Source organism: Rhinopithecus roxellana, chromosome 15 (genome assembly GCF_007565055.1).
Source record: "Rhinopithecus roxellana isolate Shanxi Qingling chromosome 15, ASM756505v1, whole genome shotgun sequence".
NCBI lineage: Eukaryota > Metazoa > Chordata > Mammalia > Primates > Cercopithecidae > Rhinopithecus > Rhinopithecus roxellana.
The window spans coordinates 57,914,950-57,940,199 of record NC_044563.1 but is presented as its reverse complement, the minus strand read 5'-3'; the positions used below and the strand labels follow the sequence as shown (position 1 = coordinate 57,940,199).

General features: G+C 40.4%; 1 protein-coding gene and 1 non-coding gene across 3 annotated transcripts in view; one reads left to right on the top strand and one right to left on the bottom strand.

The window, feature by feature from the left end:
- PPME1 (protein phosphatase methylesterase 1) overlaps positions 1 to 25,250 on the top strand; it is an 83,851-nt gene extending 58,601 nt beyond the window's left edge. The window contains exons 6-14 of one of the 2 annotated variants that reach the window (XM_010366828.2): positions 2,018 to 2,172; positions 2,685 to 2,775; positions 7,697 to 7,762; positions 10,616 to 10,739; positions 17,397 to 17,526; positions 18,407 to 18,451; positions 21,499 to 21,563; positions 22,191 to 22,258; positions 24,039 to 25,250. In XM_010366828.2, coding sequence (XP_010365130.1) covers positions 2,018 to 2,172; positions 2,685 to 2,775; positions 7,697 to 7,762; positions 10,616 to 10,739; positions 17,397 to 17,526; positions 18,407 to 18,451; positions 21,499 to 21,563; positions 22,191 to 22,258; positions 24,039 to 24,057 — 763 coding nt within the window. In that variant the 3' untranslated portion in view covers positions 24,058 to 25,250. The other variant, XM_010366826.2, reaches the window with a different exon arrangement.
- LOC115893764 lies at positions 22,965 to 23,103 on the bottom strand. The gene has a single exon (XR_004053819.1). It is a non-coding gene; the product is annotated as a small nucleolar RNA SNORA7 (small nucleolar RNA).

Here is a 25,250-nt window from a genome sequence, read left to right as displayed (position 1 = left end):
CCAGTGTTGTTTTAGATTAATTGAGCATATAATTTTTTTCTGGTCTGTTATTTTAATATGCAGAATTAGCTTTGGAATACTACCTGTTTTGTTTTTTAGAAACTGTATATATAATAATTTCCTCTGTGTTACTTACTCTAAAGACCACTTATTATCAAGTCTTTGTTCCTGATATTTTCCAGTGGCCTCTGGGCAAAGGCATCATAGTTTTGACTTCATGAAATTACTCTGAATTCACAGTACCCTATGCCAAGGGGAGATGGCTTTACCATTTATACCTGAGGTTGCAATTTTTTGAATTTTTGCAATCAGAACTTGGTGATGACCTTGGGCAGTAGAATATAAATAACTCCCACATGCTTAGTGTTCCAATAGTGCATAAATTGGTTAACCCATTGAAACATTGAAAATATGTTTCAGTGAGGTAGTAAGAAAATGCAGCTCTTTTTACTTGGTAGAAATGCAGTAATATATTTATAGACCCAGTGAGATTAATTGATTAATACAGACCCTTCTAGACAGGGCTGCTGAAGGATTACATTAGGTGATGTTATAAGAAAGTTTTATAGCACAACTGAAAAAGAAGCACTAAATAAGTATTAGTTCTCTTTTCTTTCCTTCATATCATTTTATCTCCTGGAGAGAATTTTGTGTTCGTATAGAAGCAGCACTGGTGTCAGAGAAGCTTGGACTTTTCATCTTAACTATTTGTTATCGCTTTGGATGACTGCCTGAACTGCTTCACTTTCTGTCTTAAATTTAAGTCCGAAGGAATATTAAACCATTTGTTTTCACTTACAAAGTTTGGTGGCCTCCCTATCTCCCATTCAGATTGTCTACAATTGCCGAGGCTACCCTATTCACTCCCGCAATTGTTGTATGAGATTTTAAAAATCGATTCCTACAGAACTAATAACATTTGCCTTTGCCATTATGAATACTGTAGAGATTATATATGAAAGTCTGTGTTCCTACATTGACACTTGCTATATTTGGTTAACACTGTGTGAGTGCGCTTAAGGTATGTAGTGACACTCAGCAAGACAAAACTTTCTTTTGAAGTTGAACCAGCCACTCCCAAAAGAAGGGAGTAGAACTAGCCTAAAATATATGTATATAATAAGGCAGTAGAGCCAGTGGGTCTCCAGAAACACACCTTACTGTTCTTATTCACCTATTGCTATAGCAAGGAAGGCCTACATACAATTAAAAACCAAACTTCATACTTCAGTTCTAATTTTCAAAGCTTTAAAATTGGTCTTTGTTAAACAGATCCATTCATAATTGAAGACTAGAACCAAAGCCAATAAAATGAGCTCTGAACACCTTTCTAGTTTCTCAGAGCACTATACTTACATTTATGTTCATCCTTCAAACAAATGAGAAATTGTAAATAATAATTAACATTTGTAAAGCATTTTACTCTTTCGAGGTGTTTTCTTGTTCACCTCTCAGTTAATCCTCAAAGCAATCCAGAGCAGTCAATGATATTTTTCTCTTTTTTTATAGATGTTGAAACTCAGTTTCTAAGAGTTTAAGTAACTAATCCAAGATCACATAGTGAAAAATAAACTGAGGCTGGAGCTCATCTTGTGATTTCGAGGTTTACTACATTATAATGCTTAATAAATTTTTTTTCTTGTTTTATAGATGGGAAAATTGAAACAGAGCAGTTAAATGATTTTTCCAGAGTTTCAATCTTAGTTTCAAAATAAAGGTATATGTTTACGTAATTGTACTACATATGTGGAACAGTGAAAGTGTGATGTAAAGGAAAATTCAGTAATTTGAGTTCTTAGTCCTTTACCTGCCATTTATCAGGAGAGCTAGGTGTGTGGCTACACATATTGATACTGGGGGCATGTTAGAAGATTTACATAGGTATGTTTGTAAGATGGCCCAATAGACTTTTACAGTTTCCCAGCACTGTTACACACCAAAGGAAGGAACTGGGAAAGAAAACCGTTTTTATAGTGTTGTCCGAAAGCATTCTTATATCTTTTTCTTCTCTTTACAGAGATGTTGGCAATGTGGTTGAAGCCATGTATGGGGACCTTCCTCCTCCAATTATGCTGATCGGACATAGCATGGGTGGTGCTATTGCAGTCCACACAGCATCATCCAACCTGGTACCAAGCCTCTTGGGTCTGTGCATGATTGATGTTGTAGAAGGTGAGTTTTCTTAGCACTGACCAAATCAGGATTTCACTTATAAGAGACATCCATGGTAGATTATTACCTTGTCTTAGTTTATTGTTGATTTCATTCACCTTGAAATATGTCCCTTTGTCTTTACATCCTTTTTAAGTTTATACAAGATAACCGTTTTTCCATGTCATCAAAAACTCTTCATTAACATATTTTTATGAGTGCATACTATTTCAGTCCTATGTATGTCCCATAATTGTATTTAATCATATAAAAAGAAGCTGCCATGTCTTTTCTGACCGAGCTTCAGAAGTCACACTGCTGCTTGTGAATGTAAGTCATCCTCTTCAGTGTGAGGGCATGACATAAAGGAGTGAATACCCCAGAGGCAAAAATTATTGAGGGCCATCTTTATTTCTCTGCAAACATCACTAAATTCTGCAGTCATCAAGAGCAGATATATAGTAATTGACTCAGTAAGTGTAAATGCTCAGAATAAGTTAAATATGTGGTTACAGTTTTTGTTTAACATCCAGGTACAGCTATGGATGCACTTAATAGCATGCAGAATTTCTTACGGGGTCGTCCTAAAACCTTCAAGTCTCTGGAGAATGCTATTGAATGGAGGTAACCAACAAATCTTTGTCACCTTTATTTAATTAATTTGTTTGTTTGCTTGCTTATTTACTTATTTATTTATTTAGGAGACAAGGCCTCACTCTTATCACCCAGGCTGGAGTGCAGTGGCATGATCCTAGCTCACTGCAACCTTGAACTCCTGGGTTCAAGCAGTCCTCCCACCTCAGCCTCCCAATTTGCTAAGACTACAGGTGCACACCACCAAGCCTGGCTAATTTTTAAATTTTTTGTAGAAACGAGGTCTTGCTGTGTTGCCCAGGCTGGCTTCAAGTAATCCTCCTGCTTTAGCCTGGCCTCAAGTAATCAAGTAATCAAATTCCTGGCCTCAAGTAATCCTCCTGCTTTAGCCTCCCAAAGTGTTGGGGTTACAGGCATGAGCCACAGTGCCCAGCCACTGTTGCCTTTATTCTAAATGTTAGATTGTAGCTTTTCTTCTTTTTTAGGTCAAGCACCGAGTTCGAGGAATAGAATTTCAGTTGCTATGCTTTATTGTAATAACATATGAGGAAACATTATATAAACAGCAGAATTTTTTTGAATATTTAAAAATATTTTAGATTTGGCTCAGTTGTCTGAAGCCCATTCTTTTCCCAATACACTGTAGTGCCTCCTGGAATCTTAGTAATTATTAATCATCTGCTGGGTCTAGCTGTTTCTGCCTCTGAGGTGAGAGGTTAGACTAGGTGGTTTCTAAGGCCTCATCCACCTCTGATGCTCCATGGTTTTGGATTTACTTGCTGTGTTTCAGATAAAATGGTGGAGAAATGGAAGATGGCTATAGGTTCCATTCCCTCACGTTTATTTGGATTTTGGGTAAATAAACTCAATGGGTAGTTTTTATAAAAATCAGTGTCAGAATTCCATTGAAGCAAAGGAATGAATTTATTCATTAATTCAGTTAATCATTTGATAAAGTATTCATTAAACACTTATTTTGTGCTAACAGGTGAAGATTCAGAGATGAATAAAACACTATCCCTTCCCACAAGGAGATCAGTCTTTGGATAAATGTCTTCATCATCCTATCTTCCTTCCTATTCTTCTAACTCTATCTCCAGTCCCTTCTTCAGAACATTTTCTCTTAAGTTCTCCAAACCACCCAGATGACTCCTTCAGCAAAATTACTAGAGACCTTTAAGTCTCTATTAGAGCGCTGTATACCCTTAAGTTTTCCAATCCTCCCTTGAGGGATATGGCTCATATTAATTTTTATTAATGTCTGTCTTAATGCCCTTCCTGCATCATAAGGGAAGAAGCTATTCTGTATTTCTTTTATACTTTCATATAGCATATGGCAGACTGCCCTAGCAGGCAGAATATATCTGTTAACTGAATCAGATATCAAGTGGAAATTTAGAACTTGGTAAATATATCGTAGGAGTTTTCCTAGGACAAAGGGTCTTATGCAAGAATATGGCTTGTCAGAATGATGTTTGTGTTTGGTGAAGTTGTTTTTACCACTTCCTGTTCACTACTGTGACGCAGGGTTCCTGTTCTTGCAGAAATAACAGATCTCTCTATCTTGGGCAGACAGCATCAAGAATGTAGCTGCTGCCAGCTTGGCTTGTACCTCAGGTGCCCTGCCTGCTTCCACAGTAACAACCAGTGAGAAAGTTATTCTAGAGTTGGCTCAGTTGTCTAAAGCCCATCTATCTTTTATCCATACTTTTTTTTTTTTTTTTTGAGACGGGGTGTCACTCTTGTCCAGGCTGGCGTCCAGTGGCGTGATTACAGCTCTCACTGCAGCCTTGACGTTCTGGGCTCAAGCGATCCTCCTGCCTCAGCCACCCAAGTAGCTGGGACTACAGATGTGCACCACGACGCCCAGCTAATTTTTGTTTTTTGGGTTTTTTTTTTTTTTTTTTTTTTTTTGTAGCAACAGGGTTTTATCATGTTGGCCAGGCTGGTCTTGAACTCCCGGGCTCAAGCAGTCTGCCCGCCTGCCTCGGCCTCTCAAAGTCATGGGATTATAGGTATGAGCCACTGCATCTGGCCCTATTTCCAAACTTTAAAATTTATTCGGTAAAATTTTTTTTCTAGTGCCTAGGATGTGTCAGTACCTGACCTAAGAACTGGGGGATGAATCAGGCTCAGTTTCTATCATCAAAAAACTGGGGATGCAAACAAGGAAATGCATAAACACAACACAACGAAGGAAGCCAGGGGATATAGAAGAAGGGTACCTAATGCAGCCTGGGTATCATGGTAGGCCTTCTCTTAAGGTAGAGTCTTGTTTCTTTTGCCAGATACAGGATAGCATAAGGGTTCTGTTTGTTAAATGTTAAAGATACTGGGTTTCATGAGAGTCATTGATTTTTCTGAACCTGCAAATTGTTATACTATGAGGTATTTGGTAATTTTGTTTTTTATTCTGCTGAATATCTGAATCAGGTTTATGACCGATGGCCATTTTGGCTATTCCAGATGTTTTTTATGTTGAGATATAAAGCCAGTGAATTACTGCTTTTGCTCTCATAGGTTTCCTAATGAGAGGCAGCAGGGGTATAATCATTAAGAACCTGGGCTTTAGGCCAGATGTGGTGGCTCACACTTGTACTCCCAGTGCTTTTGGAGGTTGAGATAGGAATATCACTTGAGGCCAGGAGTTTGAGACCAGCCTGGGCCACATAGTGAGACCCTGTCTCTACAAAAAAAAAAAAATTTTTTTTTTTTAATTAGCCGGGTGTGGTGGCGTGTGCCTGTAGTCCCAGCTACTCAGGAGGCTGAGGTGGGAGGATTATTTGAGCCCAGAAGTTCAAGGTTACAGTGAGCTATGATGATGCCACTGCACTTTAGCTTTAACAACAAAGTGAGACCTTGTCTCGAAACAAAACAAAAAAGTTAGGGGAAACCTGGGCTTTGAGGTCAGTTAGATACAAATTTGCATCTTGGTTACACCACTGTGGCTGTTCTGAGGAAAATCAAATAGAAGAAGTGGGGAATGAGGTATGAAGTTGGTTAGGAGACTGTTGTAGTATAGGAGAGTCAGAGTGGTAAACATAGACTAGGATGGCAACAGAGGAAGAAAGAGAGTCATTTTTTAATGTATTTTCAAGGTAAAGCTGACAGGACTGGTTTATGGAATGGATGTTGGGAGAGAGACGGGGGAGGGCAGGAAGGGACTTAAGGATGACTTCTAGGTTTTTAGCCCAAGCAATTGGATGAATGGTAGAAACAGAAAGAAGTAGATATGGGAGCAAATAAGGGGCAGATAATCAGTTTTGTTTGGATAAACTCAAATGCTTATTACATATGTAAGTGGAAATGTTAAGTAGGCAATTGTATATACTACTTAGAAGATTAGAAGAGGCTGAACTAGAGATAAATTGGAGAATCATCATCACATAGTTAATATTTAAAGGTGAAAGATTGAATGTGAAGACCTAGGAACTTCATATTGATAGGAAAAGATCCCAGACTGAGTCTTGGGATATTCCACAATATTTAGAGCTTAGGAGGAAGAGGAAGATCCAACAAAGAAACTGAAGAGGCACAGTTGATGAGGTAAAAGGAAAACCAGGTGAGTATAGCAAGTGTTTGTAGAAGGAGGGAGAGAACAACTGTGTCAGATGCTGCAGAGAGATCAAGTAAGATGAGGGCCAAGAAATGACTATTGGAATTGGCATGATAGAGATGACCTTGGCAAAATAAATATCTGATAATAAATGGGAGATAAAAATCAGATATAAGTTGGGGAAAGGATGAGAGGTGACAAAGTAGAGAAAGCAAGATAACTCTTTTGAGGAGCTTTGCTGTGTAGGAGAGCAGAGAAATGGAGTAATAGGTAGTAGTGAATGTGGCATTGGGAATGTTTTTAAAGGCTAGATAGTAGAGTATGGTTGTGACATCCACAAGAGAAAAAAAGTGACACAAAAGAGAGACAGGATACTTGAAGGAAACAGTATCTTTTCAGAAGCAAGAGGGGATGGGAACTAGTGCCCAAGGTTGGCCTTCATTGGAATAGAGATATTTCATGTATTAAATAGGCATCAAGGCAGAGTATATTATTATTGGTGAATTTGTTTATTCAGTTGGTAGTTAAAAGAGGTAATAGTGCTGATTGCCTCAGTTTACCATTAAAGTAAGAAATAATGTCATTATTTGAGGAGGGGGGCTTTAAAATTTTGAATGATTTTTTTAACTAAGAAATGAGATTTAAAGAAACACTTTCTCCTGGTGGCTTGCTTCAGGCAGTGTTTCCAGTTCCCCCTGGGAATGCAGTCATTTTGCTTTGCCCTTAGTTGTACTTACGTGGACAAATGTGAGAAGCCTAATTTATTCAGATAGCCTAAACTCTGTAGCACAGCACACGAGGCCCTGGAGAAGCTGGCGCCTGCATACCAGTCCTATTCTGTCACGCTCCCCCTTTGCCTCCTCCCTGCTTCTCCTTGTACCCAGTCCTCTAAAATCATTATCTTGCCGACTTTCACATCACAGCACCTTTGTTCACAATGTGCCCTCTGCCTAGAATGCTCTAACCAACCTCTTTTATTTTCTGGTTAAACTTGTTGTCTATACTCCTCAGTTTAGCTGTGACCTTTGGGGAGCTTTCTCTGACCTCCTCATTGGTGATAAAGTGCCTTCTTTGAACCTTGCCTTATTATATTAACATTATGTGTGTCTTTTTCTCCCTACTGAATTGTGTGCTTCTTGAATATAGGCCTGGCACCTGGTATCCTCTTGATAAATAGCTGCAGAACTGAAATGGCTATGGTGTTTTTACTTAATTTTTACTACCTAGCTTATAACCATATAGCCAGGTGAGTAGTAGTGGCAATCTCTATAGTAAGAAACACTGATGATCACTACTTTTTATTAGGTCTCACATAATCTGTAGAATTATTTGATTCCAATGATTTGATACAATGGATACTGAATACCCTTCTCTCTTCCTTCTTTTCTTTCACAGTGTGAAGAGTGGCCAGATTCGAAATCTGGAGTCTGCCCGTGTCTCAATGGTTGGCCAAGTCAAACAGTAAGTCTTATTTTTCCCCCTTGGTCTGATGAGAGGCAGAAACATGGTGAGGGAATTACAGATTTTCTTTTGCCTTCCTTCCTTTCTCTCCTTCCTTTCCTTTTCTTCCCTTTCTTTTCTTTCCTCCTCTATTTAATACTGGATTACCTTAGCAAAACTGTATGTGTTAAAAAGCAAAGAATCCCAGAGCATAGACATGAAAAATTATGTTCATCTTAGTGATGGCAGCTGAGTTTCATTCTAGTAACAGTCTCCTTCTAAGCCAAACCTGGCGGTGAGGGAATTATAATAAAACAGCTCTGGCATAGCCTGAGTGAAAGCCAGATTCTAAGGATAAGCTAAGATTATTTAGCCCAATTGAACTTTCCTGATGGAATTACATGGCATTCTGGATATTGCTGTATAGTCACAAAATAAACTTGAGATGAATTGAGAAAATGTTGCCCAACAGAAGAGACAGGAGTTAGATGAAAATGATGACGGCATTGAGTGTTTACTATTTGCCAGGCACTCTGCAAGGTATTTTATATGCACTGTCTCATTTTTAAAACCTTATATTATGGAAAATTTTCACACATATAAAAGAAGAGTAATATAGTGGATGGACCCTAGTGTGCCCATTGTCCATTTTCAATGGTTATTAACCCATAACTATGTCTCATTTGTTTCATCTGTGCCCCTATGTATTTCCCCAGTCACAAAATATTTTGAAGCAAATTCCAAACAAATATAATTTCCTCTGCAAGATTTTCATATGATCTAAAAATAAGGACTCTCTAAACATCATCACAATGACATTATTACACCTAAAAAATTGGCAGTTCTTTAATATCATCAAATAGCTAATCAATATTCACATTTCTGATTGTCTCATAAATAATTTTTTATGGTTATAGTCAAAATCAAAATAAGTAGATAGCAATTGGTTGATACACCTCTCATGCATCTTTTAATCTAAGGTTCCACTTGTATCTCGCTTTCTTTTTTGATTTCTTGCAATTTATTTCTTGAGGAAACCTTCCTGTTTGCCCCATAGAATTTCCCGTGATCTGGATTTGCTGATTGAATTCTCAGGCCATAATTTAACATATTCTTTTGTTCCTTATATTCTCTGTAAATAGTTAAATCTAGAAGCTTCATTGGGTTCAGGTGTTTTGTTTGCCAGACTACTTGATAGGTGATGTTGTGTACTGCCATCAGGAAGTACATAATGTCTGATTGTCTTTTTTTTTTGAGACAGAGTCTCACTTGGTCGCCCAGGCTGGAGTGCAGTGGTGTGAGCTTGGCTCACTGCAACCTTTGCCTCCCGGGTTCAAGCAATTCTCCTGCCTCAGCCTCCCGAGTAGCTGGGACTACCGGCAAGTGCCACCATGCCCAGCTTACCAGCTTTGTATTTTTAGTAGAGACGGGGTTTCACCGTGTTAGCCAGGATGGTCTCTATCTCCTGACCTTGTGATCCGCCCACCTCGGCCTCCCAAAGTGCTGGGATTACAGACGTGAGCCACCATGCCCAGCCGGTTGTCTCTCTCTTTTCTTTTTTAATGTCAGGAGCGGTTGGTGTTTATTACCTAGATTCATTAATTCATTTGCAACTATCTCATTTAATCCCTACAATACCTCTTTAAGGTAAGTATTGCTTTATAGATGAGGAAATAGAAGTTCAGAGAGGTAGTTTCCCAAGATCACATAGCTCGTGGATGACATACCTGAGATTCAAACTCCTGTGTATTTGACTTCAAGGCCTGTATTACGAGTTTTATGCCTAAAAGGGTAATTTCAGTAGAAATATCAGGTAGTCTAAATGCAAGACTTTGAATAAGCTGTGAGACTGCCCACTTTTCAATTCCTAAATATTTTGAGACCTCAAATTTGTCTAATCAGTAGAAAAGCATTTTATATGGCATATATGCAGATAGTTGAGTGATTTTAAAATTTTATTTCCAGTGATGTTTTCTCTTAATATATAAACGTATGTGTAGGAGAGTGTGTATGTGCACGTGTGTTAATTGTCACCTAGATAGCTGGAACTTCCCTGCCCCTTATGATCTAGGTGAAATTGCCTTGAACCTCCTAATCCACAGGCTGTAGAAATTCAAAGCATGTGTTTCTTTGTTACACTATTTTTTTAATCACATCTATACTGTATACTACATGCGAAGCTTGGCACCTCAAGTTTCATATAAAACTCCTACTTAACAAAACATTTATGAACGTACACTTCACTGAAGGTTTGGCACAGAAGACAGAGAGGGAGAAGTTATCATTCTTAAAAATCTACCGCTGACCTTTGAATTTATCCCAGTCTCTTTTTATCTTGCTTGTTCTAGAAATGCCATTTGAAAGAGAAAAACAACAATAATTGGTTGGTTCAGATGGTTTCTGTCAGCTAATTAAAAAGTGAGGCCTTTTATCATTCTGTTTGAGCCTTGTTCTACTGTAAGCAGGGTTCAGCAGAAAAGCACCATGTTTTGGAGTTAGTTGAGCCTGGATTTGCATCCCAGCCTTATCCACTTATGAGTTAGGTGATACTGGACAATTTTCTTAACTCTTCAGGGCTACTTCATAGGATTGTTATGAAGATTATGTAAGATTATGCCAATAAAACTCATGCCTGAGGAAATGGTTGTTTCCTTTCTATGGGTCAGTATTGGTGTAAGAAGTGGAAACCTGCCCTTGGAGTATAGTTATACATTGGCCATGATTTCCACAGCCCTGGAAATGCACAATTCTATCCTCCTACCAGGATGATTGTTAAGTTTTATCTAACATTTGATTTTAAAAGGCCATGAGTATCTCTGAGATAATTTGTATATTGGAAAGAGGTGTGTAATGGCACTTTTTAAAAAAACCTAGGTGTGAAGGAATTACAAGTCCAGAAGGCTCAAAATCTATAGTGGAAGGAATCATAGAGGAAGAAGAAGAAGATGAGGAAGGAAGTGAGTCAATAAGCAAGAGGAAAAAGGAAGATGACATGGAGGTGGGTTAAAACATTGATTCTTGAAAAGATGTGGTATGGAATGGTTCAAACTGTGTGGGTGGGGAAGGGCTGACAACATTGTTCTTTTTGTTTGCTGTTAGGTATTTTAGGGCGCAAAGACACTATCATAAGAGATACTTAGCTTAACTATAAGATGTAAAGCGCTGTTGATAGCTCTGACCAATTGGAACATAAAACTTACACTGTTTACCCTCCCCTAAAACAGACTGCTTTCTCACCTGTTCTTCTGTTCCTGTGTTTCCTCCCATGAGAAAAATTCCATTTCCTACCAGTCTATTCTAAGCTCATTCAGATCTTACCCTGTCCATCTGTCTTTCAAAGTTTATCTCCTTGAGCAAGCTTTCTTTCATTTTCTTTCTTTTTTTTGTTTGTCTGTTTGTTCGTTTGAAACTGGGTTTTGCTATGGTCCCCAGGCTGAATTCCTTGACTCATGTGATCATCCCAGCTCAGCCTCCCCAGTATCTGTAGCTGGGACTACAGGTGCGTGCCACCACACCCAGCTTCCCTGGGGAAGCTTTCTGACCTTAATTGATATCACTCTCTTTCCAACACAGCACTGAAAGTCTATATGACACACCTTAGCACTTTTTTTTTTGAAGTTGTACATACTAAGTCATATAACTGATTTTATAAGTCACACTCAGAAATCCTATGGTCCTTTGCTAGTCATCTGTTGACTCATGTTGTCCTCTGTGCAAGAATTGTATTCCAAACAAACAAAAAATGTGTATTTTGTGGCAGAAACTGATGTTCTGCATGAATTTCCCTCTGCATTTAGCTCAGGGTTGTATAAATAGTGTTTTATAAGTACTTGCTAGGCAAGTAGTGGTAACAAGTGCTTTTTTCTTGAAAATGTTTAGTGATCATGAACAGCAGACTAGGGATGGATTTGATTATAAACATCTTACTAATGGCAGATAATGAACATGTAATGACCTACTCCTTTGCATTTGGAGATGCTGCTGTTAGCAAGAGGGAGAATACATTTTTAAACAGGATTTTAAATTTGAGGATCTCCTTGCCATCTTTAAAGTCAGTGATCAGAAATATAATACTTTGTACCTCTTTAGAGTTTACAAAGGTATAAATAACTCATGGTCTATTTGGTCCTCTCACCATCTTATGAGGTGTGGAGAGATCTTTTCTCCCATATTATGGTGTAGAATCTGAGGCTCAGAAGTTAAGAGACTTGCCCAAGGTCATCAAGCACACATTTAGTAGATTTGAGACTCTTAATATAATTAATTGTTTTTTACCCATCATGTGCTAAGCACTATGCTGAATGCTTCACATTTATCATCTCTAATTCTCATTTTAGTTCTGCATTGTAGATATTATCACCATTTTACAACCTAGGTACAGATACTTGCCCATGGTCACACATAAAAGTTAAAGCTAAAACACCCAGATCCTCGATTTTTAATTCTAACTCATTTTTTCTTTGTATTTTTTTTTATAAGCCCAATTATGTGGTTTCATAAACTCCAGCAGTTCTGTTGAGAGGGTGAACTGAGGCACATTAATAAGGAGTGTCCATGAGTATTCACTCCCTATTTCTCCCCAACCCTCCCAGCCTTGGCAACCACTAATCTAATCTCTATAGATTTGCCTAATCTGGACATAAAATATAAATGGAACTAATAATATGTGGTCTTTTGTGACTGACTTATTTTCCCTTAGAATAAAATTACCAGGGTTCATCCATATTGTAGCACGTATCAAATACCTCATTTCTCTATATGGTTGAATAATGTGCCATTGTATGGCTATACCACAGTTTTTAATCCATTCATCGCTTGATGGACATTTGGGTTGTTTCCAATTTTTGTCTATTATGAATAATACTTCTTTGAACATTTGTGTGTAACTTTTTGTGTGGATATAGGCTTTTATTATTTGTCTTGGGTACACAGCTAGGATTGGAACTGATGGATCATATGGTAAGTATATTTAACCTTTTGAGGAACTGACAGACCGTTTTCCAAAGCAGGTGCACCCTTTTACATTCCCACTAGCAGTGTATGAGTGTTCCAGTTAATCAGTATCCTTGTCAACACTTGTTATTTTCTCTCTTTGTGATTATGGCCATCCTAGTGTGTATGAAGTAGTATCTGATTGTGGTTTTGATTTTCATTTTCCTATTGACTCTTGATATTGAGTTTCTTTTCATGAGCTTATTGTCCACTTATGTATTTTCTTTGGAGAAATGTTTATTCAGATACTTTGCCCATTTTTTACTTGGGTTATTTGATTTTATTACTGAATTTTAAGAGTTCTATATATATTCTAGATACAGATCCCTAAATTGCAAATACTTTCTCCCATTCAGTGGGTTGTCTTTTTACTTTCTTGATGGCATTCTTAGAAGTACAGACAGTTTTAATTTGATGAAATTCAATTTATCTGTTTTTCCTTTTGTCCCTTGTACTTTTGGTATTATATCTAAGAAGGCTTTGCCTGAAAGTCATGAAGATTTATACCTATGTTTTCTTCTAAGAATTTTCTTGTTTTAGCTCTTACATTTAGGCCATTTTGAGTCAGTGTTTGTGTATAATACCAGGAATGGAACCAACTTCATTCTTTTGCATGTAGATATCCAATAAATAGTCTGTCCCAGCTCCATTTATTGAAAAGGCTCCTTTTTCCCCATTTAATTGTCTTGGCACCTTTGCTGAAAATCAGTTGACTATAAATGTTAGATTTTATTTTTGGACTCTGAATTCTATTCTATTGATCTATATGTCTGCCCTTATGCAAGTACCACACTGTCTTCGTTATTGTAGCTTTGTTGTATGTCTTGAAATCAGACAGTGTGTAAGTCCTCCAACTTTGTTGTTCTTTTTCAAGGTTATTGACATCCTTTATATTAAAAAAAATTTTTAATACTTGTTTATGTGCCAGACCACACTCCTGTTGTTTCATATACATGAGTATCTTTAGCTCATCCTTACAATTCTTTCAGATCTTGTGCTGCCAATTTCACAGCTAAGAAAACAGGCTGGAGCTGGGCACAGTAGCTCATGCCTGTAATCCCAGAACTTTGGGAGGCCGAGGCGGGTGGATCACAAGGTCAGGATATCGAGACCATCCTGTCCAACATGGTGAAACCCTGTCTCTACTAAAAATACAAAAATTAGCTGGGTGTGGTGGCGTGCACCTGTAGTCCCAGCTACTTGGGAGGCTGAGGCAGGAGAATTGCTTGAACCCAGGAGGCGGAGGTTGCAGTGAGCCGAGATTGCGCCACTGCACTCCAGCCTAGGCAACAGAGTGAGACTCTGTCTCAAAAAAATAAAATAAAATAAAATTAAGAAAGAAAAAGCAGGCTGGAAGAAATTAAGTAACTTCCCAAGGGACCCACAGTTATTAGTTAATGATGGCTTTGGGACTTGCATTCAGTCAGATCTGACTGACACAAAGCGTTATGTTTTTAAACACTTTTCCAGTGAAACAGTGGGAGATAATGCAAGGCCTGTGGTGGATGCCCTTGTGTGGAGAACTGCATCTCGCCCAGGTAAACATCCCAGACAGATTGTTAGCCAACTTTCTGTTTCTCCCACCCAACAACAAGTGTATCTCATTATATCAACCCGCTTTATTACCATTTTCATAGCATCTAATAGGCATCTAAACTAAACTTTGTGATCTAGCTCTTGGGAGAAAGGATTTATTTCCAATAACCTAAATACAGGAGAAATCCTAATTCTATCCAGAATTTTTCCTTTGGTTTTACAAATTTTAAGATTTGAGATGAACTGTTTTATATATATATATTATAATATTACTTTTTGGAGGTTCTCTTACGTTAAATTTGTCATTTCCCTGTGAAGTTCAGTGTGCATGTAGGAGGGGCTTGTGAGATTATGCCTTGTCTCTGACAGTGGAGCTGATCTCTTAGAAATGGCTCATTAAAGGAAAGTGTTGTGGGGAATAGGACAGGCTGAGGTTCCAGGTTGAAATGGCAGTATTTCCTTTAAAGTGTCCTACCCCTGGTAAATATTAACAGTGGAGAATAGAATTAGTTCTTTAGTGAGAATATTTGAATCATAAGGTACCTTTATGTCTCCTTGTATTGACAGAAGACCAAGGCCCAAAGAAGGGAAGGGACCTGAGAAAATCAGTGGCAAAGACAGGACTAGAAGACTCAAGTTTCTTGATTTCCCATTTGGCCATCTTTCCTTCCCTCCCTTCCTTCCTTCCTTCCTTCCTTCCTTCCTTCCTTCCTTCCTTCCTTCCTTCCTTCCTTCCTTCCTTCCTTCCTTCCTTCCTTCCCTCCCTCCCTCCCTCCCTCCCTCCCTCCCTCTCTTCCTCCCTTCCCTCCCTTCCCTCCCTCCCTCCCTCCCTTCCCTCCCTTCCCTCCCTTCCCTCCCTCCCTCCCTCCCTCCCTCCTTCCTTCCTTCCTTCCACATAAAATTTGCCATCTCGGTAATTTTTCAGTGTACAGTTAATATTCACATTGTTGTGAAACATCTGAGATATAAACAGCAACTCCCCTTTTCCAAAACTCTTCCAAAGGCCCCAGTTACCACCATTCTACTTTCTGTTTCTATGAATTTGACTATTTTAGATACCTCGTATAAGTGGGATCATATATGTCTTTTTGTGACTGGCTTATGTCACTTTGCATAATGTCCTCAAAGTTCAGTCCCTATGCGGCTTGTGATAGCATTTCTTTCCTTTTTCTGACTGACTTATATATGTATATACCACATTTCGTTTATTCATTCATCCATCAGTGGCCATTTGAGTGGCTTCCACCTCTTGGCTGTTATCCATAGTGCTGCTATGAACATGGGTTTGCAGATACCTCTTTGAGATTCTGTTTTCAGTTCTTTGGATATGTACCCATAAGTGGGATTCCTGCATCATGTAGTAGTTCTATTTTTAATATTTTGAGTAACTGCCTTGATGTTTTTCTTATTGGTTGAACCATTTTACAACTCAGTACACAAGGGTTCCAAATTCTCTACATCCTCACCAACGTTTATTTTTCTCTTTTTTGATAGTAGTCATCCTAATAGGGGTGAGATGGTATCTCATTGTGGTGTTGATGTGCATTTACTTATTGATTAGTAATGTTAAGCATCGTTTCATATGCTTATTGGCCACTTCTATATCACCTCTAGAGAAATGTCTATTCAAGCCCTTTGACCATTTTTTAATCAGGTTACTCGATGTTTTTAGTTGCTGAATTGTAGGCATCCTTTATATATTCTGAATATTAATCCATTATGAGATACATGATTTGCAAAGATTTTCTCCCATTCCATACACATAGTACCATTTGTCTATTTTTGCCTTTGTTCACTGCTTTTTGGTGTCATATCTGAGAAATCACTGCCAAGTCTAGTGTCCAGCTTTTCCTCCTAGACGTTTTATGTCTTAGTCTTACTAGACTTACTAGATCTTTAATCTTAGTCTTACTAGGTCTTTAATGAAGCTGGGGGATAAGGCCCCAGCTTCATTCTTTGGAATATGCATATCTGTTTGGTTATCCCAGTACTGTTTGTTGAAGAGACTATTCTTTCCTCACTGAGTGGTCTTGGCACTCTTGTCAAAAATCATCTGACCATTTATGTGAAGGTTTATTTTTGGGCTCTCTATTCTATTCCACTGGTCTATTTGTCTTTATGCCAGTACCAAGCTGTTTCAATTACTGCAGCTTTGTAACTGGGGAGTGTGAGTTCTCCAATTTTGTTCTTCAAAAGTCTTTTGGCTAGTCAGTGTCTCATGAGATTCCATATGAATTTTAAGATGATTTTTTTCTATTTCCTAAAAGAAAATGCCATTGGAATTTTGATAGAGATTATGTTGAATCTGTAGATTACTTTGGGTAGTATGGACATCTTAAGCATCCAGTGATCTTTAACGTAGTATGTTAAATATCTCGTGGTCACTTTTAGATTTTCATATTGTGGTTGATTCAGTATATTTATTTCAATTATAATGTTTGAAATATTTCAATGGTATAGAAAACTATAGAAAATTATTTTTTCAGCCAATATATGATTGCATACTCTGTACTTATCTACTATAAAGATTTAATAAATGTTGACATTTTGTCATATTTGTCTCATATTGCCTTTCAAAATTACTATTGCAGGAACATTATATCATTATAAAATACAAGAAAAAATGCTCTACTAACAAATCAACCTATTTTCAGTTTTCCTTTTTCGTACTTTACTATGAGTATGCCACATTTTTCCAGTACTAATCCTAACTTCGATGACATGTTGTAATCTGTTTCTTGCTTATATTATAAGCATTTTTCATATTGCAATATGTTCTTTGTAGTTACTATTTTGATGAAAAACATCCTTTTTGCCAACCAAGTATGAGAAAGGCTTAATCTTGGCACTACCACTTACTAGCTTTGTGATCTTAAGAAAGTTTCCTAAACTCACAGAAACTAATAGCAATAAAAAGTAAACTCGTAATTATCTTAAAATGAATATTACAGTGACCCATACAACAAGACTGTTAGAAGGACTGAATGTATATGAAAATGTCTGGGACTCAGTAGGTCCTTAATAAGTGCTAGTTTCCTTCCCTTTCCTTTTCCCAGGGATCTAGTTTTTAATCCTGTTCCTCCAGGGCTTGCCCTCGGAGACTCAGAACTTGCTCTTATTCCTCCAGACCAAGAAAGACCATCCATACACCTGGAGAATTGAACTGGCAAAAACAGAAAAATACTGGGATGGCTGGTTCCGAGGCTTATCCAATCTCTTTCTTAGTTGTCCCATTCCTAAATTGCTGCTCTTGGCTGGTAAGTGTATATGTGCATGTATTAGTCAGCTCAGGCTGCCATAACCAAATACCATAGATTGGGTGGCTTAAACAACAGCAATTTATTTTCTCACAGTTCTGGAGGCTGGAAGTCTGAGATCAGGGTGCCAGCATGGTCAGGTTGTGGTGAGGGCTCTCTTCCTGGCTTGCCTTCTCTCTGTGCCCTCACATGGCCAAGAAAGAGTGAACGTGAGCTCTCTGGTGTGTCTTCTCTTAAGGACGTTAATTAGGAACGTTCATCCTATCATGTCAGAGCTCTGCCCTCATGACCTTATTTAACCTTTGTTACGTCCTTATAGGCCCTAGTTCCAAATACAGTCACATTGGGAATTGGTGCTTCAACATGAGTTTTAGGGGGACACAACTCAGTCCATAGCAGTGTTGGTATATTGTCATCTCAATATGACCTCATTAAAACTTCTCACCAAATGAGTAGTGACATCCAAAGTAGAGTACCTTCCTCATTCATCTATGCCTTTTCTCCTCCCTACACCCAGTCTCTAAACCTAACTAAGCATAGGCATTCATCTAAGCGTTAGGATGACCTAATTCTGGCCTGGCCTGTCTACTTGGTCAAGCTCAAGTCCTTCTTAGCCTAGAGCTAGATACAGTGGTATAAGGATATTCTGAGTATTATGAGAATTAAAATAGTAAAACTCTGTTTTCAGAACCAGTTTAACATAGTGATTTTAGGGGAATCTCAACCTGAAATGTTTCATCTGGTGGTGAGAATATGCTCTGGGAGTTAGGATTGGTATAAACATGAATTGAGAATGTTATCATGTTTACAACTTGTAACACTTTTTACTTAGTACTTGAACAGCAAAATCTGTTTCACAATGAATTCTCTTGTTTTCTAGGTGTTGATAGATTGGATAAAGATCTAACTATTGGCCAGATGCAAGGTAAGTTATCGAGAAATTATGCCCCTGGAGCCTTTCCCGAAGAAAGGGTGATAGGGCAGTTAGCATCCTGAGATAGTGAAGCACAGCGGAGAAAGCCCGAACCTGAGAGTCCGACCCAAGTTGGACACCCGCCTCTACTCCTGGCACACTCTGTGATTATGGGCAAGTCATTTCCCCTTCCTGAGCTTCAATTTGTTTAAAAAAAATCCATCCAAAAATGAAGATTGTAATACTACCTATGTTTCAGTTATAAGAGTTAAAATGAGGCAATGTGTTTTAAAATTATAAAGTACTGTATAGGTGTATGATACTGTGAAAAGAGATATTCTGACTTCTGATGAGTTTTTTGTTTGTGGGTTTTTTTTTTTTTTTTTTTTGGAGTCTTACTCTGTTGCCCAGGCTGGAGTGCAGTGGCCCAATCTCGGCTCACTGCAACCTCTGCCTCCCAGGTTCAAGCAGTTCTGCTGCCTCAGCCACCCCAGTAGTGAGATTACAGGCATGCGCCACCACACCTGGCTAATTTTTGTATTTTTGGTAGAGATGGAGTTTCACCATTTTGGCCAGGCTGGTCTCAAGCTCCTGACTTCAAGTGATCTGCCTGCCTTGGCCTCCCAGAGTGCTGAGATTACAGGTGTGAGCCACTGCAGCTGGCCAGTATTTTTATTATTGTTAGAATTTTTAGGAAAGGGAAAGGCTCAAGATAATCCAGATATAAAAAGGTATAAATACCTGTTTAGAAGACAGCATGGTAAGATGGTAAAAGTAAAGTCTCTGAAGTTCAGAAAACTGAATTTTGAATACTGCTTTTCCAGTAATTTTTTGACTCTGGCCAAGTTTTCTGACTTGCCTCAGCTTTAGTTTTCTTAATCCGTAAAATGAAAAAACTGATGGCAGCCTCAAACGGATCATGAGGTATAATGAGTAGAAAAGTGACATGCTGAGCACTGTGTACAGATGCATGTATGTTAGCTAGATGACAGTGGAGGCAGCGGGTCCAATTTTGTGGGGGCTCTTGCTTTAGTACAGGTAAAAGACTCAGTGAAGGTGAAGTCAGTAGGCATGCAACTTTTGGGTTATGGGAAGAAGAGGTGCCAACTCCAAGACCAAAGTTTCAGGCTCAGGCAGAATCTGTTCTAGACCTTTCTTCCCTACTTACTCTCCCTGGACAATTGCATGGCTTCCATTTGTACCTTGATGACTCCCAAAGCTAAACATCCACCTCATCCCTCTCTCCTGAGGTCCAGTCCTAGCCCATGTAGCAAAACTGCTGGATGTCTCATGGGCCTCTCAAACTGTTCTTTTAGCTATCTTCAAGCTTTCCACAGCAAAGGGAGCTATATTCCTTCATAATAGTTGTTCAAAGCCTCTTGAATATAAAACTCTGGTCCCAGACCTTCATGGCTTTGCCTTCCTTTAACTACATTGTATCCTGAGGCCTGGAACAGGACCATGAGCTGGGACTGTGTGATTTTTTTTCATGGCACTGATGTTGGTCATTATGGGCTTAGACACTTATTGTGAGGATTACCCATGAGCGTGTTATTTTATGTGTACCTGGCACAGTGTTGTTGGTGTATGTGAGTTCTCCCTGATTATACCTACTCTTCCAAAGAGGAAGGACAAATGCATCCCTAGTCATCAGAGCTGATCTAACAGAAACAACAGGGAGATTGGAGTTATAAGTTTTGGATCTAGTCATTTGTTCATCATTCATTCGCTAAAGATTTAAGCATCTACTCAGTGCCTAACCCTGTGTTAGTTCTTATTAGGGATATAGAGCAAGTAATAACACCATCGTCCCCTGTTCTTATGGAAATAACACACTCCTGGGGAGGCAAGCACCAGTGGCATGTAAAATGTAAACTTACTTGAAACTTACAAGAGGGCCATGTGCTGCTTTGTGTTTGGATCCAAGTGCATTAACAGTAGTCCTTTAGGAGCTAGAAGGGAGAGTTGACTAGGCTTGAGCACCCAGAGAGAGGCAGCTTACTGCAGGAGGAGGGGCACAAGCTGGGCTTTACTAAATGGGATCATCTTATTCCTCCACTGATAAACGAAGTGGCCTTGGGCAGGTCACTTTTCACTAACCTTGGCCTCAGTTTCATCATCTCAAAAAAGAATTTCAGTATTTTCGTGCATAATTTTATAGGGTAGATTTTGAGAATCAACTTTAAAAATGGATAGAAGAGTATACTGAAAACTTTTTGAATCCTATGTAACTGGGGTAAGAACCACAGGATGTAATGACCAGAAGAACTTTCAATCCCATTCCTTTATTTTATAAATAGAGAATCTGAGGCTGAGAAAATCTGCTGTCTCTACTTATGGGGGCTCTGGGTCTCCTTAGGGATCTTCTTTATCAGTCATCACTGTTCATTCTCAATCATTGTCGCATTACTTATGAGCTTACAGTGTTCTGGAAGACAATATGAGAAGGTGCTTAGTACAATGCCTGGCACATGCTTAAGTGCTCACATGGTAACTTATTATTGTAATAATACATTTTGAATCCTTAACATAGCTTACAAAATCCTTAATGGTTTGGCCCCTGCTTACCTCTCCAGCCTTATTGTTAACCACTCTCATAAGCACCATGCCAAGCTTCTTTTATTCCAAGCCATTTCAAGCCTTTTTTCCTTCCTGGGTCCCTCTTGGATTGTGAAGTTCCCTTTCTTATGCTCTTACAGCCCCACGTGCCCAGTTTCATCATAGGAATGACATGCTGCATTAAAATGTTGGTTGCTGTGTTTTACTCCCCTACTGGACTGTAAATCCCCTGAGGACAAGAACTGTTTCTTCTATGTGTCTCTGGCCCAGAGTAAATGTACACTAAATAGGACAGAAGGAAAAAGTGAAGGGAAATGATTGGCACAAGGTTATAATTACTTGTATTACCATTCTCAGCAAGACTTGATAATTGGGTCCAGAGTGTTGAGGTGAGGTTGGAAATGGGGAGGTAGGTCCTGGGCTCCCGGAGTGACCTGTGAGGCTGCATAAGACAGGGCTCTTTTAGTCCCTGAAGTTGCCTTGCTTTGACTCCTTTCCAGGGAAGTTCCAGATGCAGGTCCTACCTCAGTGTGGCCATGCAGTCCATGAGGATGCCCCTGACAAGGTGAGTCTGGTGTTTAATGACTGTAAAAGGACAACTGTGAGAATAACCCTGGATGTCACAGAAGACAAGTCTCTGAGTCTCAGCCTGCATTGCCTGCAGCAGCTGCTGTGGAGCCTATGCAGATGCAATTCCACCAGCTCTCCAACTTCTCCCTGGCAGCTGCTTATGGTATTGGCTTTGTGTATATGTGCTGAGGAGCTACTGACACCCTGCTATTTCATCCCAGGGCCCTGTGGTTAAGATCTTAAGCTCTACTTCTCCAATACCCGCAAAAGCCAGATGGAAGAGGGATGATTAGGGTAGAAACTGCTCCCTAAACCACAGGCAAGGTTAGGAATTAATATGGACTCTTCCTGTGGGAAAACACTGTTTTGTAACTCTAAGGGCACAAATAAGCCCTTCACGTCATTCCTCTTGAGCTCTTTGGAGCTATCCCTGGCAAGGATGGTGGGGAGGAGTCTCCTAGCTCTGCTAGGGAGGGCCTAGGTCCTTTTAATTTCAAGCCACTCAGACCTGTGGGTGGGATGAGGGCACTGTAGAGCCTAACCGTCTAACAGTAGCCGACAGCCCAAGGCTAAGCCCCATCAGTAACCTTCATATGGCCTGGAATATCTCTCCCTTTTCCAGGTAGCTGAAGCTGTTGCCACTTTCCTGATCCGGCACAGGTTTGCAGAACCCATCGGTGGATTCCAGTGGTAAGGCGGGTACAAGGGTTTAAGAACCCCAGCAGTGCTGGCCAACTCTGACAAACAGATATTTGCAGGACTATAAATACCTCTGCCTTACCCCTGCCTGGTTTGGTCACCATGCCTTTCTTCTTCTTCCTCAGTGAAGAGCCTGGCATGTCTGTTTCTACAAAGCCATGGTGGGTTGTTGCTTTGTGCTGTGCTCCAGTGGGTTGATGCTGAGGCTGTGAATAAATTGTGCCTAGTCTCACCCCCCACTGTGATGTGCATTTCTTCTTGAGGTGCCCCTTTGGGGAGGCTGGGATAGGAATCAGTCCATTTCTAGGCTCCTAGAGAAGTTGTCTTTGGCTTCTCCTGCCCTGCTGTCAAGGAAAGCTGGGCAGGCCATGGAGCAGGGCTTTCTTTTTTCTTTTTTCTTTTTTTTTTTTGTTTCCTTGGTACAGTCTTGGCTCACTGCAACCTCTGCCACCTGGGCTGAAGTGATCCTAGTGCCTCAGCCTCGCGAGTAGCTGGGATCACAGGCATGCGCCACCATGCCCAGCTAATTTTTGTTTTGTTTGTTTTTTGTTTTTTGTTTTAGTAAAGATGGGGTTTCTCTATGTTGGCTAGGCTGGTCTTGAACTCCTAGCCTCAAGTGATCCACCCGCATCGGCCTCTTAAAGTGTTAGGATTATAGGCACAAGCCACCGCACCTGGCCTAGAGCAGGGTTTTCTACAGTGTTGCAGAGTGTCTTCCCATGGCCAGCTACTAAGCAAGCTGGGAATGGAATGGGTGCCTCTGCCATGCTTGCTTCCCCTCCCTTTCCAAAGCTGGCAGAATATTAGCCACTCTGCAGAGGTGATCCTGGAAGCTCTAGAGCAGGGTTTTCAACCTCAGCGCTATTGACATTTTGAGGTGGATAATTCTTCATTGTGGGGGCTGTCCTGTGCGTTGTAGGATGTTTAGCAGTATCCCTGGCTTTTACCCACCCGATAACAGTAGTACCCCTCCCACACACAGTTCTGACAAACAGAAATGTCTCCAGATTTTACCAAATGCCTCAAGGGAGGCAAAATTTCCCCCTCTATTGGTCTAGAGGAAGAAACAGGGCCAGGCCTCTCATCCTAGGAAGCTCTTCGTCTGTTTAAGGAAACACAGTTGGGCTCTGTTGAGGAAGAAGAAGAGAGGCATGTTGACCCCAAACCAGGTGGTCTTGACCCACCTCAGCCAGCTCCTAGTCTGTACTGCAGAAGGCGTTTGATCCTCAGAGAGCCCACAACCCTGATGAGGAGTCATTCCTACCATTGAAAAGTCTCTTCTCTGATTTTGGTGAGGGTTTGGGGGAACTTGTTCCCCACTCTCAGAAAGTTTGAAGAAGAAATATTAAGAAAAGGAAATGACTTCTGCCTTAGAGAACTCTGAATTCCAGGGTCTGACAGATGAGAGTAACAGGGCAGGGTAAGCACTGGAGATGGTGGCGAGACCCTGGGATAGTAAACCACAGAACTGACACCCCTGTGCTGAGCCATCCCTCTAACAACTGACCATTGATGGATCCCAGGAACCAACAATAAAGACCTAATTTCTCTACTGAACAGTGTTTGTCTGGGGCCCTTCGACCATTTGGAGCCTTGGGCAAATGAGCAGCACACGGAGAGCAGACCCTGGGTCCACCTTTGGTCGGGGCTATGAGATGGGTCAGATTTGCTTTGGTGGTCATTAGGCAGGGCTTCCTGGAGGACCCAGATAAGCAAAGGAAAGCTATTGATAGTTACATTTGTTTTTCCTTCTCTTTCTGTTCTTCCACAGTGTGTTTCCTGGCTGTTAGTGACCTGCTGTCCACCCCTCCTCAACATCAAGCTCTGTTGTAAATACGTCGCACCAGAGGCCACTGTGATGCCACTGTCTCCTCCTCCCCGTCCCGCCTGGCCATGTGACACTGGCTCCCTGTAGACGGGCACCCCGAGATGTACCAACCTTTTCATGTATTCTGCCAAAAGCATTGTTTTCCAGGGTCCTTGACCAACTTTGGCTTCCCCAGCCCAAGGCTCCCCTGCGCCTTTCCCTTCCCTGTACTGGGGTATCTCCTGCCTGCTCTCCCTGCATTGCCTAGGGTAAAGCCTCCAGATTTGCCATACTGAGCCCCTCTTCCTAGTGTCAGGCGATACACCTGAGTCCAAATGTCTTCCCAGGCTCAGGGACCTCCATTCCTTGAGATTGTCTTGGCATGGTCCAACCCTGCCTCATGTGATGGACAATGTATGGGGTGGTCCTTATTTTTCCCTTTCAAATAAAACACTAGTCAGGTACCATTTTATCCCAGTCATACTCTTCCAGGTTTGGAAGACCCAGAGAGGCCAAAATCCCATCCTTAGGCACCGGGAGGGGTGGTGGTGGGTAGCATCACAAGAAACCAGCCTGAAAATCAGGTCCAGCCAGTCCAAGCACATGGCCTCCCATCTGGGAGGGCCTACTGTCCCACTCCACATGTCTGGGCACCTGCCCTGGGCTGAGGCCAGGCTGCTCCAGGGGCCTCTTGAGCCCTCACCTGCCACAGAGCAACCCAGGTTAAATACAGCCCATGCACAAAACCACAGCCCAAAGCCTATGGAATTGTTTTTAATCATCAAATTTCACCATGTTCATAGCTGGTTCCTGGAGGTGTGCAGTGCCCTCTTGCCTCTTCAAACCTACAGCTTCTCTTTGCCATTTGTGGATTTCACATCACTCCACATAGAAGCGTTACAGCCTGGCATCCCCAGTCTTTGCCTTCTTCCAGCTGCCTTGACAGCATTGTGGCCTGTCCCTATTGCCCAGGCACGCCATTTCCAAGGGCAGGAAGGAGCAGTGTCCTGAAGCCCATCTTTTCTGTGACTGTCTTAAGTGATGTGTAGCCCCCTCCATCTTTCCACTCAACAATCTCTCACCCCTGTCCTGCTGCATGGTCCGGAGTCTGGGACCTACTTCGTTTTTTGTTATTTATGACCTTGTTTAAAGAAAATAAATATCTCCCAACCTTTA